This window comes from Suncus etruscus, chromosome 13 (assembly GCF_024139225.1).
Source record: "Suncus etruscus isolate mSunEtr1 chromosome 13, mSunEtr1.pri.cur, whole genome shotgun sequence".
NCBI classification, from domain to species: domain Eukaryota; kingdom Metazoa; phylum Chordata; class Mammalia; order Eulipotyphla; family Soricidae; genus Suncus; species Suncus etruscus.
This window is the reverse complement of record NC_064860.1, coordinates 98,754,633-98,775,100: the sequence shown is the minus strand read 5'-3', so window position 1 is coordinate 98,775,100 and position 20,468 is coordinate 98,754,633. Positions and strand designations below refer to the sequence as shown.

Below are 20,468 nucleotides of genomic sequence, written 5' to 3'. Positions count from 1 at the left end.
CCTAATGGGATGCGACGGGGTATACTTGGTCTCGGGAGCACCATGGGGCATGCTGGAACATGGTGGGGCATGCGAGCACCCGCAGGGACATGGTAGGACCTGTGATCACCTGCGGGGCATGCCGGGACATAGTGGGGCATGTGGGGTGTCACACATGTGAGCGTCCAGGGGACCCACGTGAGCAGCACAGCGAACAGGCCCAGCTCTGGAATTGAGTGAGGGGTGACAGGTGGGCTAGGGGGTGGGCAGAGTCAGAGGTTCCAGGGTTCAGGACAGCCTGTGGGTGGGTGTCCACAGGGCAGCTGGGCACGGGGGCACCGAGGAAGGAGTGGGGCAGGGATTCCCATGGGCCGGCCGTTGGTTAAGTCACGCTGGGGAAAGAGCTGCTCCATGCCATGCCTGGATCACACTCAGAACCTCTCGCTGCCAGGATGAGCGTCAACCCCTGAGCCCTCGGGGGTCCCACCCCACCTATCAGACAGGCAGTGACCAGGTGAAGCTGATATACCGGTGCTGTGGGGCCAGAAACATGAATGGTGCCACCCTGGATCAGTCACGGGTCAAGCCCGGGACACTGGAGTCAGGGCTAAGTGCAGGGGGGTGTGAGCCTCTGAACACGGGACTGGGGGTGAAGGGGGCTTCACCCCGGCTGGCCCAGGGTGCTGGGACACCGGGACACGCACCCCTCACTCCCGACAAGAGGCGCTTTTGAGTCGGTAGGAGCCGGGAGGAGGCCAGGCCCTTCCTGGCACGCTTGCCCGATCTGGCCTATGCTCAGCTCGGGCAGGGGCTGCGCGTCAGGAGGGAAGCACGCAGAGCAGAGTCCCACATTCTCTCTTCACACTCCAGGCGCGAAAAGGTCAAGTAAAAATAAACACAAAGCAAACAGGCTAATTTGAGCTGTTCTGCACTGGCTCCGAGCACAAAGTTAGTTAAAAATAAAGGAGGGAGAGGACTGGGGTAAAAATACCCTCACACCTGCCTCCACCACTGCCGCTGCTGGGCCTGCCCGCCTCACCTCCCCACCTCGCTCTGCTCTGCCCCGACCCTCCCCACCCCACCCCTGGGGCCAGACTTCAAGAGCAGACAGGTCTCTCTCTCTCCCTCCCTCCCTCCCTCCCTCCCTCCCTCCCTCCCTCCCTCCCTCTCTCTCTCTCTCTCTCTCTCTCTCTCTCTCTCTCTCTCTCTCTCTCTCTCTCTCTCTCTCTCTCTCTCCTCTGTCCCTCTCTCTCTCACACACAAAAAGACCAGTGGGCACCAGTGGGACCAACAGATCCTGCGCAGAGCAGCCACAGAAGCTAGGCAGGCTACAGAATGGGGCTCTAGCCCTCCGAGGACACACGTGTGTACATGCTTATATATCCACTCATGCGAACACTCAAATATAGTCACTTGTGCATACACTCATGCAAGCACACTCACACACATGGCCATCACTCCCAAGCATGCAACACACAAATGTACACTCTCAAGTACTCAACTAGTCAGGCACTCACAAACCTGCACATACTCTCATATAAGCACCCACACTTACAAGCATGCATGACACACTCACATGCCGACACATTCACACACATGCACATAGACTCTCAAGCAAACGCACATGCCCTCACATAAACTCACACATATATACGGACCCAAAGATACATGCACGCTCCTGAAAACCCCTTCCACTACATCCAAGGCACACATGTTCACGCACATTGTGCAAACCAGCCCAGTCACAGTCCACGCTTCGTGAGGGCCGTGTGCAGGGTCCATGCGCACAGGAACACAAAGTGAGAGGTGAGAGCAGGACAGTGACAGCCAACATGTGACCATGCCTGTGACCCGTGGGCACTGCCAGCCAGCTGCCCCGGCCCAGCTCAGAAGCTTCTGAGGCACCTGCTCCAGTGGCCGCCCTCCCCCTGGGGCACTGCCAGGCCTGCTGGTCTGGCACTTTCGCTGCCCCTGGCAAGCATCTCTGTGGGGAGCTGGAGGCAGGGCCAGGGGAACTACGGCTTGCCAAGCTCCCCCCTTGCATTGATTGCTGTGCCTGTCCTCCCATGGGGCATGCCCTGAGCAGGGAAATCGTCTGCTCCCTGCTCCCCGACTCCACAGGGCCACTCAGTTCCTGAACTCTGACTCTTCAGGGTCCCCCAGTCCCTGAACCTTGATTCTGCAGGGCCCCCAAGTCCCTGAACCCCGACTCTGCAGGGTTTCCTGCCTCCGCCCCAGTCCCTGAACTTCAACTCTGCAGGACCTCGCTTCCTCAGTCCCTGCCAAGTAGGAGGTCCCCCCAGACAGTGGGGGGTTAGCCATCTGTGTCCTGTACTCTGTGCCCACATAAAACCCCAAGTCCAGCTGTGCGGGATCCCACAGCACACAGGCAGCACCCCCACATTCACACTGCCACTCTCACCTTGAATGAACCCTCTAACCTCAAGCAGCCACACACACACACACACACACACACACCCTGAGAGTCAGAGCCACCCAGATAGTCATCCTGGACCAGCTTCTGCTGGGCCACCAGACTTGAGCCGGTCTGTTAGGAATAGGGGTTCAGGGGGCACAAGCCCCGCCCTGTGGCAACATAAGCTCCCAGACACCAGCGGGTGTCGATGTGTTAAAGCAAAGCACCAGCGAGTATCGACACGGGAGCTCACAGCACCAGCCACTCGGCATGTTCTGACTCGGGAATGAGATAAAATGGGAAGTCGGACCTGGCCCGGGACCTGAGCACCCACGTGGCCTTACCTGGGTGTCCAGGAGGCCCCTGCACTTTGGGGTGAGGGGTCCAGGAATCCCTGGCATTGTGGGTCCCAACTTGCTCTTGGATCAGCCAAGACTCACCCCAGGGTCCTGGACCCCCAAAGCGGCAAACCCGACTTTTCTCCTGCAGGAAACACTCGCTCCTTAGGCACAGTTTTAAGAATTCCCAAATCACATCACCAGGGAGAGACTGGAAGGGGCCCCAGGAGACTCGAGGACATCCGCTCATGCCCATCTCAGGCTATGGGTGTGTGAGGGTGGCCAGGGGGTGGGGAGCATGGGCAGTTTCAGATCAGCCTGTTCCATCCCCACCACCAAGGGAGAGGGGGCACGCCCGTTTCGGGGCTGCCACGGATAAACCCCAGAAGGCACAGGTACATGGTGGGAGGCAGCTTGGGGGCACAGCTGGGGGCTCAGGGTGCCGTGAGCATCCACAGGGACCCGGGGGTCTCTCGAAGGAAGGGGTTCCCCGCACAGCACCTTACACAGAGGTGACCTTGTGCTGCACCAGGAAGGGACCTACGGGGGCAGACAATGGCTTTGGCCCATCTGGAGTCATTTCTGATCTCTGAAGTACGCCTGACACTGAGTCCACAAAAGTGGCGGGGGGGGGGGGTCTATCCTGCATTGCCTTAGAGCACCCAAGGGTCCTGTCACCCACTTGGTGTCTGAAGCAAAGCTGTTGGCAGCAGGGAGAGAAGCTAAGAAAGGGGTGCAGGGGGGCCGGGAAGGTGGCGCTAGAGGTAAGGTGTCTGCCTTGCAAGCACTAGCGTAGGACAGACTGCAGTTCTATCCCTTGGCGTCCCATATGGTTCCCCCAAGCCAGGAGCGACTTCTGAGCACATAGCCATGAGTAACCCCTGAGCATCAAACGGGTGTGGCCCAAAAACAAAAAAAGAAAGAGAGAGAAAGAAAGAAAGAAAGAAAGAAAGAAAGAAAGAAAGAAAGAAAGAAAGAAAGAAAGAAAGAAAGAAAGAAAGAAAGAAAGAAAGAAAGAAAGAAAGAAAGAAAGGGGTGCAGGAAAGAGACTGAGAATGGAGCGAAGGTCAGGTGGTCTAAGAATGGTGTGCAGGTGAGGTTGTCGGAGATCAGGGTGCAGCTGAGGCGGTCTGGAAATGAGGTGCAGGGGAGACACTCTGAGAATGGGACGAAGGCAAGGTGGCCCAGGAGTGGGCTGCAGGGGAGACATGCCCAGTCCTGCCAGTCGTCGCTGCCCACAAACAGGCTGTGAAGACCAGAGACTCACCGTGGCGTTCAGAACGTGGCCCGCCCAGAAGCGAGGCCTGACGCTGTCTCGACCACCTGCCCTGACTGCCAGCCCAAGTGCCAAGCTCACTCCTCCCTGCCAGGGACCGCCAACCTGACCTTGGCCATGCCGAGCGCTGCAGGACGACCTCCAGAACCCCAGAACCCCAAGGCCGCGCCGGGGGAGAAGCCCTCGCAGGGAAGGGGGCACATGCCGGTGGGGCCTCGGGGCAGGGCCTTGGGTAGGCTTGCTCTTGGGGCCGGTGCTAGGGCGGCCGTGTCCTGGGCCGTTCCTGAACCCCCAGGGTTTCCTGGGACGTGCGTGGCCCAGTGAGTGTGGCCTTCCAAGTGGCTGCATCCCTGCGGCGGACTAGGGAGGAGGCTTGAGAGGCGTTGGCGCAGTGGCGAGTGTCGCAATGGGCGTGTGTCCTGTGGCCGTGGCCCAGCCGGGTGTGGTCCTGGGGGGTGGCTACAGGTGGGGCGTGGCCACGGGCACAGCCTTAAAGTAGGCATTGATTGTCCTGGGCATCGCCTCAGGAAGCTTTGCCTGTGGGCGTGCCTTATGAGCGAGTGGTCAGTCTGGTAGTGGGCGGGGCCTCGTGAGCATATCGTCCAGGGCTGGGGTGGTCATCAAAGCAGCGCCTGGGGCGTGGCCACAGGCATGGCCATATACGGACGGAGTCCTGGAGTGTGGCAGTAGGCGGGGCCTTACAAGCATAGTGCCTGGGCGTGGGCGTGGCCTCGGCAAGCCGTGTCGGGGCGTGGCCTCCTGTGGGCGGGGCTTACGGGCATGTCGGGCGGTGTGTGGGCGTGGCCTCGCCAGCTGGGTCTTGTAGGGGCGTGTTTTGTGGCCTTAGTGCATTGGTCGGGGCATGGTGGTGGACGGGGCCTTGAAGCCTAGTGTCCAGAGTGTGGGCGTGGCCTCACGGACCTTATCTGGGTGTGGGCGTGGCCTCACGAGTGCGCTGTCCTCAAGCGAGGTGTCTTGGGTGTGGCGGTGGGCGGGGACTCGTGAGGGGCGTGTCCCGCGAGGGGCGTGGTTCCACGAGCCCGTCACCCGTGAGCGAGGTTCTTGGGCGTGGCCTCGCAAGGGGCGTGTCCTGTGTGGGCGTGGTCTCCCTTCCGGGGCGGGGCGTGGGCGGGGCTCGGCGGGTTCTAGCCCGGGCCTGCGCAGAGCCACCGTGCGAACCTCGACAGACAGACCGTTAACAGCCGCCGGCACACCTGCCAACCCTCGCCTCCTCTCCGCGCACCCGTCGGCCCGTCCAGCCCCAGAAGCCGGGCGGCGGAGGCCGAGCACCTGCCCCGCACCACCCAGCAGCGCCATGGCCGCGCGGCCCGCGCTGGCCCGCCTGCTGCCGCTGCTCCTGCTGCCGCTGCTGCGCCCGGGGCCGGCCGCCGCGCAGGAGCCGCCGGAGGAGCAGCCCGACGAGCAGCCCGACGAGCAGCCCGAGGCCAACGCCGAGGCCGAGGCCGAGGCCGACGCGGACACGAACTCGGAGGCGGACGCCGAGACCAACGCCGACGTGGACGCCCCGCCCGACATGCCCGGCCGGCCCGACCCCACGGGCCTGGACCCCACGGCCTACGGGCAGCTGATCAACAGCTCGGACGCCGCCGCCGACCTGCCCGACATGCCCGACGTGCCGCTGCTGGGCCGCGCCGCCCGCCCCGGCCCCGGCCCCGGCCCCGGCCCCTGCCCGCTCGCCCTGCTGGCCCCGCTGGCCCCGCTGGCCCTCGGGCCCGGCCTGGCCCGCGTGCTCGGGTAGCGGCGCCCGCCTGGCCCGCCTGGCCCGCCGGACTCTGCGCCGGGGCCGGGACCGAACCAAACCGGCGCCCCGGCCGGACCCGCGGCCGGACCCGCGCCCCGGCCCACCCGGCGACGGACGGACGGACGGACGCACGCCCGCACGCCCGCACACCTGGAGCGCACACGGAGCTGTCTCGCCGAGCCGAGCCGCCGGGGACCCAAGGCCGTCTTTGGGGGTCCCCCGCCTCCACCTCGGGACCAGAAACAAGAATTTCCCTTTATTTTTTTGGTTCAATAAACGTAGAGTCCAGCAGGACTTGGTGGCAGGTTGCGCGTGCGTCCGTCCGTCCGCCCCGGGGTTGGGGGACAGGTTCGGCCCAGCTCACCTGGAGCATTCCAGAGCCGCCGAGTGGAAAGGAAGGGCACGGAAGGGCACCGCAGCACCTGCAGCCTCCTTGCCCAGTGTGGGGGCCACTCCCTGGGGAGACGCTGCAGCGACAGTCCTCCTCCTCCAGGGCCAGCCGCACACCGGATCCGAGTCAAGGGTGCCCCAGAGCAAGGCGGGGTGGGGTGCTAGCTCCCCGGGGTGCCTCTCCCGGGCCCTGCAGGGCGCTTCATGGGAGACCGAGGCGGGCGGGGGCACAGCCCAGACAGACAGGACACCTTTGAGGGCCTCCGTGAGCAGAAGGAAGACAGATCAGGAGGAGGCTGTGGGCCTGGAGCAGATGGAAATGGTCAGAGGGAGGAGGAGCTGCGCACAGGGCCATGCTGGGAGAAGGAGGGGAGCACAGGATAGGCGAGCTGAGCACAAGGCACTGCGACCAGAGGGTGGTGGGCAGCAGAGACGGGAGCGAAGACTATCCCCTGCCGGACCCTGGAAGCTGAACCGACTGGGATGCAGAGGTGCCCGGCCGCAGTCAAGCTCTCTACGGGCTCCTGCCCTGCCCCCTGCTGGTCACGCAGGGGCAATGGCAGCTACATGTCCACAGCGGGACAGCATGACAGAAGGACACAGGGATAGAGGCATGTGGAACAGGGACAGCGAGAGGGACAGAGGGACGAGTGGCCGCAGCTGTCCTGGGAACTGTCCCTCCAGGTCAGCGGAAGTAGATGGAGCCAAAGCTGGCCCTGTGGGTCCCCTGCATCCCAGAGGGCCCTAGAGATACTTGGACACCCACATGGGACCCACATGGAGACCAGGCAGCTCTGCAGAGCCCAAGGTTCAGGCTGGGCCTCACTCAGCTCACCTGCTCTGCTCCCGCGACCCACACCCGCCAACCTCATTCTGGGACCGTGGGCTCGAGGGCCTGTAGGAGCCACAGCCCTCGGGGGAGGTAACCACAGACGTAGCGTCTGGCCGGACCACCCCTGGAAAACAGCCAGGAGGACAAGTGGGCACCATGCCAGGCACTAGGGTGTCCTGCAAGTTGGCAGGTGTCAGCATGACCCACAGCCTGCAGCCCCCACTAGTGGGCCACTCCCACTAGCTGAACCCACCCACCAGACCCTGTGCCCAGCCCAGTCCACCCAGCAGCCAGCCCTCTCCCTCGGGCTCAGCTTCCTTCCTCCCAGACCCGCTTATCTCTGAGTCCCAACTTCCTGCGGTGCAGGGACCATTGTGCAAATATCTGGGGCGCATTGGCGTGGCCCAGCACACAGGACAGGACGGGAGCCCCAATCGGGAAGGGGCCCCTGGGCTCTGGCCTTCCAGACAGAACCGCACAGAACCAGGATGGAGGAATCGCCCGCACCTCTCTGCTGATCCCCGAAGCCACAGGGCAATGGGGTAGGGCCTGGGAGGCCCCACGACCAGGACGCCCCCTGCAACATCTATGGAAAAGCCTCTGCCCCTGAATCTCCAGGCTGGGGCATCAGGTATGGCCCTAGGAGCAGGGTATGTTCTGGGGTCCTGGGGGGACCAGAACCAGCCAGGTGGGAGCAGAGGACCCCGCACCTTACCTCCATCCTCCACCCTCCATCCTGGGGCTCCAGAAAAGCGGCACACAGGGAGCCCAGAGCAGCGCGTATTTTCCTGTCCTCTGGCGTTCGCCCTGCCAGCAGAAAAGGGCAGAGATGGCAGAGATGGGGTGGGAGCCCCTCCCGGCCCCCCAGCACCTGTGCTAACAGGAAGTGCCGCAGAGCTGGGGGAGGGAACTGCTGAGTCGGGCTGAGTCGGCACCGCGGGCAAGGACGGCTGAGTGGACACAGGACGGGCAGCTCTGGATGCTCATGCACACTTGGCCCGACAGACGGGAGTGTGCCATGTGACCAGGACCCCACAAGCACATGCCACCACGTGCCCCAGATGACCACAGCCTCAGCACTCCTGTGGCCCTGTGCCCCCAGAACCATGGCTGCCCCTTGTCAGCCCCAGACGGTCCATTCTCGTCTCTATAAATAAAGTTGCATCTTCTGTCAGAGACTCACGTGGGAAGTGACCCCAGGGCACCCCGTGAGAAGGGTGGGGGGCTCAGGTGCCGGTGCCGACGGAGCACCTGATGCACTGTGGCTGGAACTCGGCTGGGTGAGGGACAGAGAGAAGGGCACAGAGACATACACAGACACAAAGATGGGCACAGACAGACACAGACCAGCAGACACGGGCACACTCAGCCCTCAGCCCTGCTCTGACAGCACACCCACAGCAGATGGTCAGGTGCGGCCAAGGGAAGGCAGAGGCATCCACTACAGGATGGGGTTCTGGGACCCGGATGCCTCAGTCCCCATTTCGTCCTGGGGAAGGAGTCAGGAGGCCCAGTGGACACAGGGGTCAGACCCAGATAGGGCCGGGAGAGATAGCACAGCGGCGTTTGCCTTGCAAGCAGCCGATCCAGGACCAAAGGTGGTTGGTTCGAATTCCGGTGTCCCATATATTCCCCCGTGCCTGCCAGGAGCTATTTCTGAGCAGACAGCCAGGAGTAACCCCTGAGCACCGCCGGGTGTGGCCCAAAACAAACAAACAAAAAAAGACCCAGGATGATACAGGGATGGGCAGTAGAGCCCCAGGATAGTCGATGCGAGACTAGGAGCAGGTGCTGTGCCCTGAGCACTGTGCCAGGGACCCTGGCTGGCCGCACCCAAAGTCGGGGCAGAAGGGTGGACGCAAGCTCACGTGATGGGGAGCCCAGGGGCCAGCTCTGTCCCCGAAACAACTCTTTTTCCGCTTTTAATAAATTAACAAGACAAGACGGATCCAGTTTCCAGGCACCCGCAGCTCTGGCCACAGGGACCACGCCCTCCCCAGCCCGTGCCTGCCCGGTCACATTCCCCAGTGCACCCCAGTTCTGGGCACAGACCCTGGGGGGAGCCCCAGAGCTTCAGAACAGCCGCTGCTCCTAGGGACCAAGGCCCATCAGTGTCACAGGAGCACACCTCACCCAGCCAGCATAGTGTCCTGTGTCCTCTGCCGGGCAGAGCTGGGCTGGTGCAGGGCAGAGGCCACATCATGGCAGTCACAGGTGTGGGAGTTTCAGGAGCCTTGCTGGAGCCCACTGGCCTCCAGCCTGACCCCTGAGAGCTGCCCCCGACCGATCCAGGCAGTGATCCAGGCACTGGCCACTCCTTGGGACAGGCAGAGTGTCCCGGCTTCCCTGACCCTGTGACAGAAATGTCAAGGAAAGGGACCCCAGAACCAGGCAGGGGTCCCCACATCTGCCCTCCCCCTTCTTCCCTCCACCAGACACCTGGCTTTCCCAGAAATCTCGCCGGTCAGAGCCAGGAGCTGCCTGCGAGGGGCTGTCGGCTCAGCCTCTACTAGGGAGAGATGTGGGTCGGTCCCCCAACGGGGTGTCCCTAAGGCACCCCGAGGCCCTGAAAGCTGCCCCGGTCCCCAGGGGACGGAACGAGAACGTAGGGAGACGAGGCACCAGGCTGGCTGGCTGCAGCAGCATCTAGACTTCACGTCATAGATGCATCCCTGCCCAGCCCCCTCCTTCCTCGCCCCTGCCCCCAGATTCCTCCCAGGTCCATCCGTCACCCTTGCCCCAGCCCCTTCCTTCCTCACCCTGTCCCCAGATAGATTCCTCCCAGCCATCCGTCACCCTTGCCCCAACCACCTCCCTCGCTCCTTCCTTCCTCAACTCTACTCCAGCACCTTCCCTCCTCACCCCTACCCTTCTAAACGGCCCCAGTTTCTACCCCAGGCTTTGCTCCCATCCCCTCCGGAAACAGCTCTATGCCCCCACTTTCCCGGACCGGCCACTACCCCACACTGGACAGCCACCCCAGAGGTAGCCAAGGACAGCTCAGCGCACGAGGAGCAGACACGAGCACCAGCCTGCAGCTGGGCAGCCTCCACCCTGTCCCCATCCCTGCGACATGTCCCCAAGGACGTGACCCCGCCTGTCCCCTGTCCTGGCTGGCCCCAAGGACACGATGCAGCCCGTCCATCAGCCCCACCCGTCCCCAATCATCCTCCCCTCCTGGCCCTGGGACGAGCCCGAGCCCTGCCTGGCCGGTCGGCCCCCCAAACCGCCAGCAGCATCTGAACGGTACACAAGCTCGGAGGTTCGTCTCGTGTGGGGCTGATTTCCGTGAACCCACCAGCCCGTCCACACACCAGCGAAGGGCCCGAGGGAGTGGGTGTCCACGGGCATCCCGTACAGCCCCACGCCACCCGCCTCACCCCACCTCACCCTCTTCCTCACTCCGGCCTGCAGCGAGCCAGTTCCCTCCGCGATCGGGGCGCGCCAAGGTCTCCCGTCACGCTGGACCGCTGCGGGCAGCAGCAGGGACCCCGACCCCGTCGGCCACCCTCTGCTGCACCCCCCAGGCCGCCCACGGGCTCTGAGCCCGCCGCTCTGGGGCCCCTCTGAGCACCCGCGGCGGCAGACTTGAGTCTGAAGTTTGCAGGTTCGCTCGCGCAGACCCCCCAGGAAGGAACTTCCAGCCGGGTGAGTCAGCCGGCCGGCCGGGGCAGGAGGCGGCGAGGCTCGGCGACTGCCCGAGGCCCCGTGACCTCACGGCCAGCTCCGCGGGCACCCTGCCCACCGGGCGCGGGGCTGCGGGGTGGCTGGGGCAAGTCTGCGGGGCCGAGCCGCCTCCGCCCGGTCGGGCGCTCTCCGGGACCCCACGGAAGGCGACGCGCGGCCCGGGCACCTGGAGCCGGCCCGGCAGCGCCCACCTCCTGGACGACGGCGAGCGGCCGTCGCTCGGGTCCCGGTGCTGGGCGCGCGGGGATGCCCGCCAGGGCGAGGCGAGGACGGCGCCGCGCACCTGCCCGCTCTCTCTGTCTCTCTGTCTCTGTCTCCCTCTCTGTCTCGGGGCTCACCTCGCCGCGTCGGTCCATCCCGGGCGCAGCCTCCCTTTATCCCGGGCGCAGCCTCGCTCCATCCCGGGCGCAGCCTCGGTGCCGGCCGGGCTTCGGGCTCGCTCCCAGCCGGGATGCCGCCCGCCCGGGGCTCAGCCCAGCCCGGCGCCCTCCGGGGTCCGGCGCGGTCCGGCCGGGCTCGGCACGGCCCCGGCCCGGTCCGGTCTCGCCCCCTCCGAGCCCGCCGCACCCGGCCCGGCCCGGCCCGGCGCGCCTCCCTCCGCTCCCTCCGGCCCCGCGGCCCCGCGCGGACACGGCCCTCCCGGGGCGCAGCGCCTCCGGTCCCGCAGCCCAGCCCGGCCCGGCCCGGCCCGGGCGGGTCCCCCCGCCACCTGCTTACATAAACGCCGCAGCCCCGCGGTCCGGCGCGGTCCGGCGAGCCCCGCGCCCAGCCCAGCCCAGCCCAGCCCGGCCCGGCTCACCTCGCTCGCCTCTCCGCGCCGCCTCGCCTCGCCCGCCCGCCCGCCCGCCCGGGGCTGCCTGCAGCGCGGGGGCCGAGGGAGGCCGGGCGCGCCCCCGACGCCGGCCCAGCGCGCCCCGAGCCAGCGCCGCCCGCACTGCCGCGCGCGCACGCACCGGCGCCGTGACGCACGGAGCCCGCCCGCCCCCGGGGCCGCGCGGCGGGACACCTGGGCACGGCGCGGGCAAGCGGAGGGACGGGACGGGACGGGGCCACCTGGGCATGGGCACCCAGAGCCCGGGGACGGGGACGGGACGGGGCCACTCTGCGACGGGCGCTCGGGGGCCGGGGGCCACCTGGCTGGGGACGACCTGGCGACCGAGGACTGGGCGCTCGGGGACCGGTGGCGACCTGGGGACGGGGACAGCTAGGGACACGGCCACCCGGGGACCGGGCACAAACTGGGGACAGGGTCTCCAGGGATCAAGGACCACCCGGGAATGGGCGCTCGGGAACTGGGAACTGGGTGCCACCGGTCTCCGGGCACGGGACGGACCAGGAACAACCTGGGGATACACAGCCTTGGGGCGGGGGCACCCAGTACCGCTGGCAGCCTGGGGACGGGAACAATCTTGGGACCCGGGACAGCCTGGGAAGGGGCACTCAGGGACCGGGAACGGGACACCCAGGGACCAGTTGCCACCTGGGGACAGGGCGCCCAGGGGGCAGGGACATTCTGGGGAGACCGGGGACAACCTGGTGACCGGGCGCCCGGGACCCAGGGACAGCCTGGGAAGGGGCGCTCTGGAACAATCTGGGAACTGAGCACCCGGAAGCCAGGGACAGTCTGGAAACTGGGTGTCAGGGAGGCTTGCTGTAGGGCGCCCAGAGGTCTGGACGCCCGAGGAAACGCCTGGGGCCCTGGGAAATGACAGAGACCTGGCTGTGACCACAGGGGCTGGGGGTGGGGGCTGCAGGCTGCCTCCCCATCCGAGTCCAGGGCGCTGACACTCAATGCCCACCTTTCCCAGAGAGGACCCCCAAATGAGGCAGCGGGAGTCACCTCTCTCCTTTGTACCAGAGTGTGTGTATGTGTGGGTATGAGTGTGACTGTGAAGGTGACAGTGTGTGTCCATGAGTGTGTTAGAATTGTGTTCCGTGAGTGTGTCTGTAAGTGTGTTAGTATTGTGTGTGTCCATGAGTGTGGTAGAATGTGGCTGTGAGTATTAAAATGTGTCCGTGACTGTCTTAGTGTTTACATGTGTGTGTGGGCCCAGGACCTGTCAAAATGAGCACCCTTGGGATCAGCCAGTTAAGCATGTGTCACTCCGAGGTTCTCCCCAGAGGTGAGTCCACTGCTGGCCACCGGCTGGTCCTGAGCAGGGATGAAGGTGCCCCGGGCCCAGGAAAGAGGTTCCAAGAGAGAATCAGGCAACCAGAAACCAAGAATCTCAATACGTGCATGAGCCGATATTTGCCACCTGCACAGAGACTCCAAGTGTGCAGGCCGTGGGCAACGTCACAGACCGTCCAATGGCCCTGAGCCTGAGCCCTGTCGCGCCCAAGACCCAAGACCCAAGACTGGGTCAGCCACATATGTAGCCCACGGCTGCTCCAACCACTCCAGGCCTCCCACAACTTTGTTTCTGGGCCACACCTGGCAGTGCTCAGAGGTTATTCCTGGCTCTGTGCTCAGGAATCACTCCTGCTGGGACTTGGGATGGGACAGTATAGGATGCTGGGATTAACCCGGGTCAGCCACATGCAGGGCCAGCGCCCTCCCCACTGTGCTCTCTTCCCAGCCCAGATTCCAGAAACCCTCCCTGGTCAGTGATCCCAGCATAATGACAGAATCAAGCCTCACACACCGCTTCCTGCACCAAACCGGACTCTAAAAGTGTCAGCACCCAGGACCGCCACCCACTAGTGTGGGTGTGAGTGCAGAAGAAGTCTATGGGCCAGCCAGCCCGCAAGAATGGTCACCAAGGGAGCGGGTGCCGGCCTGGGGCAGGTGTGGGCAGCAGCCCAGTGACTCACTGGTGAGGGTTGCGTCTGCACCACAGGCCCACACCAAGCCTCCGGCATTGGGAGCTGAGCCCTCCCAGCGAAATGACGAGTATGGGGCCAAGGAGGTGCCCCAGCACCTAACTTCGGGCCACAGCGCCCCCGTGGAGCTGAGGAGACAGCCCAGCGCAGAGCAGCTTGTCTGGGTCTGGTGGTGCGAAAAATGGGTACTCTGGCGGGCATGCACCCTGTTTGCTGTGTGCATAAAAAGGCAGCCATGTCTCCCCGTGCACTGGATACGCGCGTATGTAGCATTGAGTTGCTACACTTACTGGGCAAGGAGAGGCGGATTGGGGCAGAACCCGGAGAGCAGAAGGGATTCTCTGAGCATGCCCAGGACAGAGCACAGAGCATCCCAAGACAGACCTGGACAGAACCAGGAAGACAGAGCCCAGTTGGGATTTGGTGGCCTAAGTGTGTCACCTTCTGAGAAACTGATGCATAGGTCAGGACATGGAGTGGGTGGCCGAGCGCAGTTGGCATAGGAGACACAAGTTCGCCCAGCACCGCTGTCCCCCTAAGTAACAGCCACAAGTAAGAACTTAAAGAACGGGGCCAGAGTGATAGCACAGCGGGGAGGGTGTTTGCCTTGCATGCGGCTGACCCAGGCTCGATCCCTGGCATCCCATAGGATCCCCTGAGCACAGAGCCGAGAATAACCACTGAACACTGCTGGGTGTGACAGGAAGGAAGGAAGGAAGGAAGGAAGGAAGGAAGGAAGGAAGGAAGGAAGGAAGGAAGGAAGGAAGGAAGGAAGGAAGGAAGGAAGGAAGGAAGGAAGGAAGGAAGGAAGGGGAAAGGAAGGAAGGAAGGAAGGAAGGAAAAAGGAAGGGGAAAGGAAGGAAGGAAGGAAGGAAAAAGGAAGGGGAAAGGAAGGAAGAAAGGGGGAAGGAAGGAAGGAAGGAAGGAAGGAAGGAAGGAAGGAAGGAAGGAAGGAAGGAAGGAAGGAAGGAAGGAAGGAAGGGGAAAGGAAGGGGAAAGGAAGGAAGGAAGGAAGGACAAAGGAAGGGGAAAGGAAGGAAGGAAGGGGGAAGGAAGGAAGGAAGGAGAGAGGGAGGGAGGGAGGGAGGGAGGAAGGAAGGAAGGAAGGAAGGAAGGAAGGAAGGAGGAAGGAGGAAGGAGGGAGGGAGGAAGGAAGGAAGGAGGAAGGAAGGAAGGAGGAAGGAAGGAAGGAAGGAGGAAGGAGGGAGGAAGGAAGGAAGGAAGGAAGGAAGGAAGGAAGGAAGGAAGGAAGGAAGGAAGGAAGGAAGGAAGGAAGGAAGGAAGGAAGAATGGACAGCCCAGGGAACCAGAAATGCCCTTTGCATGCACAGAAGACCCTGAAACCCTGAGCAGTGCATGGACGTGGGGGTCAGCCCTGAGCTCTGTGTGGGACCTGAGTGCACAGACCAAAGTCCTTCCCTGTCTCCCTGAAGCTGTGGTTGATTTTGGGGCTGTGCTAGCTGCTTCCATCTGCCTCCCCACACCCACCACCTCCCCCACCCCGATATGTGGCCCCGCACCCCATGGGCTCATCTCCAAGACCCCAGAATGTTCTGCCTCTTCATGGGTCTCTTTTTCTTTGTTTGTTTTTGGACCACATCCAGTGACACTCAGGGCTTACATCTGGCTATGCGCTCAGAAATCACTCCTGGCTTGGGGGATCATATGGGACGCCAGGGGATCGAACCGAAGTCCTTCGTAGGTAAATGCGTGCAAGGCAAATGCCCTACTGCTGCAACACTGCTCCGGCCCCCGTGGTGTCTCGTGTAGGAGCCACTCCTGGATCTTCGTTTCCCCTTGTCTGCCCGTGCTGTGCTGGGTATTGGGGTGCAGGGCGGTGTCTGTGGCCCTCAGCCTACAAGAGAAATTCCAGGGAGTCAGGCTAGTTTTGACATACCAGTGCTGGGGACGCATCTGTACACCCCCATCTCGGGCCTGGACTCCAGCCATCTGCCCGCCGACTGCTTCCCTTCCAACCTGCAGCATCTCAGCCTGATGTCCTGTCCCCTATGCCCAGGTCACCCTGTCCAAGTCTCTCTGCCCAAGGCCCTAAGGACGCTGAGGGTCCCCGTGTGGACACTGGGAGTCACAGCTCCCGCCCACGAGCGAGCCCCCAGTCCAGGCTCAAGTGGGGGCAAAGGTGTCGGCTTGCCCTGCTCAGTAGCTCTCGGGCGCCTGCCGTGGGCTCATTGGCCGGTGCTCCAGACCTCCTGTCAGGGCCCTTTCCAGGTCCAGGAGGAGACGCAGGCGCATTCCAGAGAGCTGAGCACAGCCACGGCGGAGCCACAGACGGGGCTAAACCCACCTATTTTTGCTTTCTAGAATTCCATTTCTATTTTTGGTGGAATATAAAAGCTTTGACTATTTCCCAAATTGGAAAAAGCACTTTTTTTTTTTCCTGGACTGCCTTACGGTTTCTGGGCACACTGTGAAGGAGCGGGCACTGCTGCGAAGGCTGGGCGAGCCCAGCCTGACTGCCGGACAGTGGGTGAGCCCCAGCCACCTCCTCCCTTGTCTCCGCTGGTCCTGGTGCCAGAGTGCTCCAAGGGGTGGGTCGGGCTGGAGGGAGGGGGCCCGCTCACTTCCACCGCCCTCATGGCAGGATGCGAGCAGAGCTGAGAATGTCTGAGGGAGCCACAGGACCTGCAAATGCTGATGCTCACCCACTCATGGACCCCCAGGGCACAGATGCCCCCAGTACCAGACTCCCCGTGCTCGTAGGCACTCTCGGTGCTTCCAAGTGCTCATAAATACGACCAGTTCTCATTGATGCTCCGGATGTTCGTAAATATTTACAATGCTCCCAGTGCTCCCTAGGTGCTCATAAATGTTAACAATGCTCAGAGGTACTCATAAATGATCATGGTGCTCTCAGTGCTCACAGAAGCTCCAGGTGCGGAATTATTATTGAATTGATTATTGTTGAATAAACAATAATAATAATTAATCGTCATTGCATTCATCCCTCGGGTTCCGCCTCGGAACACCGGTTAGCCGCTGGTCTAGGTTCAGAGGATGGTCTGGATAATAGCTCTCACACACATGCGTGTCATGAGAAAATGCAATGCATGTACTACTCAGGCTGACAATCCAAGCAGCTTCCTGGAGCTCCGGAAAAAGAAAGGGCAAAGACCTTTATTCCTTTTCTTTCTTCTTTTTTTTTTTTTTTTTTTTTTTTTTGGTTTCTGGGCCACACCTGGCATTGCTCAGGGGTCAGGGGTTCCTCCTGGCTGTCTGCTCAGAAATAGCTCCTGGCAGGCATGGGGGACCCTATGGGACACCGGGATTCGAACCAACCACCTTTGGTCCTGGATCGGCTGCTTAACCACCTTTGGTCCTGGATCGGGTGCTTGCAAGGCAAACACCGTTGTGCTATCTCTCCAGGCCCCAGACCTTTATTCTTATTCAATCAAGCCTTTTATCTTAGCAAAAGAGTCACACCTGAGGGGCCGGGCGGTGGCGCTAAAGGTAAGGTGCCTGCCTTGCCTGCGCTAACCTTGGACGGACCGCGGTTCGATCCCCCGGTGTCCCATATGGTCCCCCAAGCCAGGAGCAACTTCTGAGCACATAGCCAGGAGTAACCCCTGAGCATTCCCGGGTGTGGCCCAAAAACCAAAAAAAAAAAAAAAAAAAAAAAAAAAAAGAGTCACACCTGAAAGGCAGAACATCCGGTTTTCACCCCTATTCGAGGCTTTACATTCAAAGCTCCACTGAGAAACAATGCATGAAGAAAGGCAGATATAGACAAATTCCATAATTCCACAGGCTCCCAAGTGCTCCCAGTGCTCTTCAGGTGCTCAGAAATGCTCCCAGGTGCCTAGAGGTGCTGTCAGTGCTCACACATGCACCTTTGACAGTCACGTGGCACCTACTGGGATCTGACGGGTAGGTTCTGACACTGTCCAGCTCAGGACCCCATAACACTGGCCCCAAGCACACTGCTTCCGTCGGGGTCTCGGGGACCCTCCAGTCCTTCAGCATCTCCCAGGCTGCTCCCTAACAATCCTGAAGGTCCCTAGCTTTATGCAGCACAGGAGGCTCATGGCCTGTGAGAGTGACACCGACTGTGTGACTGAGAGGACCTAGGAGACTCAGATGGCTATGTGAGAGATGGAGACGGTCTGGGAGACTGAGACGACCTGGGAGACAAAACTTCTTGAGAAACTGAGACAGCCTGGGAGATGGAGATTCAGCCTGTGAGACCGATTCTGAGACGGAGATGACCTGTGAGATAGGATGTTGGGTTTGGTTTGATTTGCTTTGGTTTTTGGTTTTTGGGTCACACCTGGCAGCGAGCACTCAGGGGTTACTCCTGGCTCTAGGCTCAAAAATCGCTTCTTGGGGCTGGAGAGATGGCATGGAGGTAGGGCATTTGCCTTGCATGCAGAAGGACGGTGGTTCGAATCCAGGCATCCCATAGGGTCCTCCGTGCCTGCCAGGAGCGATTTCTGAGCCTAGAGCCAGGAGTGACCCCTGAGCGCTGCCAGGTGGGACCCAAAAACCAAATCTCTACCTACCTCCGTGCTGTCTCTCTAGCCCCTGAGACAAGACAAGACTTCTTAGAAACTGAGTCAGTCTGTGAGACCAATTGTGGGGCTGAGATGGTCTGTGAGACGGAGATCGCCTGTAAGGGTCAGGGTCGGTCTGTGAGACGGAGACTGTCTGAGACCGACACAGGCCTGTGAGATTGTCTGTGTGACTGAAATGGCCTATGAGACAAAGAAGGTCTGTGAGACTGACTGTGAGGCTGAAAGGGCTTATGAGACGGAGACGGCCTTTAAGAGACGGACATGGTCTGAGACTGACTGTGAGAAAGAGAGGCGGAGACGGTCCGAGAACTAAGACGGTCTGCGAGCCTGAATGCAAGACCAAGACGGTCTGCGAGACTGGCACGGCCTTTGAGACTGAGATGGCGTCTCAGGGCTTCCCCTATGTGGGTCTGGGTTCCCAGATCTCAGGTCTGCATGGGGGGTTCTATAGAGCCTTGATCGGGACTTCCACCTGAGGCGAGTCAGGGAGGACCCCTTGCACCCACCAGGGGTTTGAGGATCCTTGCTCAGGAACTGGGACCAGAGGCGGGAGAGAGGCAGGGAGGCTCTGCAGGCCGGGACTGAGCAGCGCTCTGTCATGGTGCCGCACTGATGCTCTGAAACAGAAACAGCAACGCTTGCGTCTCTCAGCAAAGGCAGGATTTTATCTGCCTTAGGATAAAAGGCTTTTCCACTCCCTGAGGAGCCTGGCTGCACTGCCCTCGATGCCGGAAGGCGCCTCTGCGTCCCCACCCAGGCTCAGCTTCTCCCCCTGTGCTCACAATGCAAGCTGGGACCCACATCATGAAGAGGGCTCCCCACGCGCTGCCGCCAGCACGGAAGGGACACTGAGCTGGTCTGCAGAGTCTGCTCGGGGCTTCAGTATCAGTCCCCAAACCCTCGACCTGTCCTGTTGGATTAACCGGGTGCCACCCCACTCAGTATGCGCCTTATTATTCATTGGCAGGAAACATCTTTTTTTGTATTTTGCTTTTTCATTTTTGTTTTTGAGCCATACCCAGTTCCTCAGGGAACTCAGAGATTCCTCCTGGTTCTGCGCTGGCAGGCTCAGTGGACCATATGGGATGCCGGGAATCGAACCTAGGTCTGTCCTGGATCTGTTGCATGCAAAGCAAGGACCCTACTGCTGTGATAGCGCTCCAGCCCCCAGGAAACATCTTTGAATGTAGCACCTTGGATTGGTGTTTAGGCTACTTGCTCTCTACCCCAACGGGTGGTCTGGTTCTTCCTAATAAAAATCCCAGGTCTCTGGAAAAAACTCTTTTGCGTTTCTGGTTTTCCTCCACTGAGCTACCTAGCTCTTAGGAGCAGAAGGCTGGCGTGTCGGAATTCCTGATCTCTGAGTTCTACCCTCCTTCAGTGCGTGTGGATTATTTCCTGTGCCGGTGTTTGCTTCCAGATCCGTGTCTCTCCAATATTCTGGTCTTAGAGTACAACGCTTCCTTCTCACAGTCCCACTGGGGCATTGGGGACCCCCCGGCCACATGAGGACAGACTGGGAGAGGCCATGTTAGCCACAGAGTAAACCCCAGCATTGAGGGAGGAAGGGCCCAACAGGCAGCAAAACACGAACCAGTGAAGGGGTCCCCTGAGGGACAGTGAGGGGGTCCCCGGGGAGACTGTGAGGGGTCCCCCATGTGAGCCCGGGCTCTCTGCTCTCTGAGGTCCCAGCCTCAAGCTGACTCAGATCCCGACTGGCTCAGGGCAGGGTGGCCTGAGTGGCTTCTGATGTCTCAGACCAGTTTCCTCCCAGACTCCACGCCTTGACCACACTTATTTTTGCTAAATTCTTGTGTATCGTGCTCTGTGCTTTATTTGTGCCAGAATCATGTGAAAGAAGCCTGGACCAGGAGGGACCTCCACAGGCTAATGCTCAGCACATGGGGGAAGGGCTCATGGGGCAGTAGAGGGGCAGGGCTCCCCCAGTCCCCACAGGGACCCCGGCTCTCCCAGGAGCTGTTTGCAGCCCCTGGGCGTGCTGGGGAAGCCCCGCTCCTTCGTAAACACAATTACCTGATGGGCCATTTCCCAGCATCGTTTTGAATCTGGAATCCCACAGCATAAAGGAAGAGGCTCAGGACGTGGAATTTTCCTTCCAGTGTTTCTCCCCCAGGACTCAATGCCGCCAAGATTTTGGCTTCCGCGCCATAGCCTTCGCCCAGGAATGCCTGGCCTGGCCCGGCCTGGCCTTGGGTCACCGCTCGGCTGGCTTCAGGGCAGCTGCCTCCGCTTCCCGGACTGGGGCTGGGAAGATGTTGAAATGTGGCTGCTGGGCCAGCCCGGGGAACCGGCCCCTCCCGCCTCTCGGAGGCCACGTCTGACCCTCCCTCGGTGTGGCCAGCAGGCGCCTCTGGGCCGCCATCTTCAGCGGCTTTACAGGGGAAAACTTGAGGTCGTGGAAGGTTCAGTGCCCAC

At 61.7% G+C, this 20,468-nt stretch overlaps 1 protein-coding gene across 1 annotated transcript; it reads left to right on the top strand.

Moving 5' to 3' along the window:
* Positions 1 to 10,123: 10,123 nt before the first annotated feature.
* On the top strand, positions 10,124 to 11,888 carry LOC126025917 (basic proline-rich protein-like). The gene is made up of 3 exons (XM_049785636.1): positions 10,124 to 10,255; positions 10,408 to 10,531; positions 10,624 to 11,888. The coding sequence occupies exons 1-3, from the start codon at positions 10,124 to 10,126 to the stop codon at positions 11,886 to 11,888; spliced, it is 1,521 nt and encodes a 506-aa protein (XP_049641593.1).
* Positions 11,889 to 20,468: the final 8,580 nt, after the last annotated feature.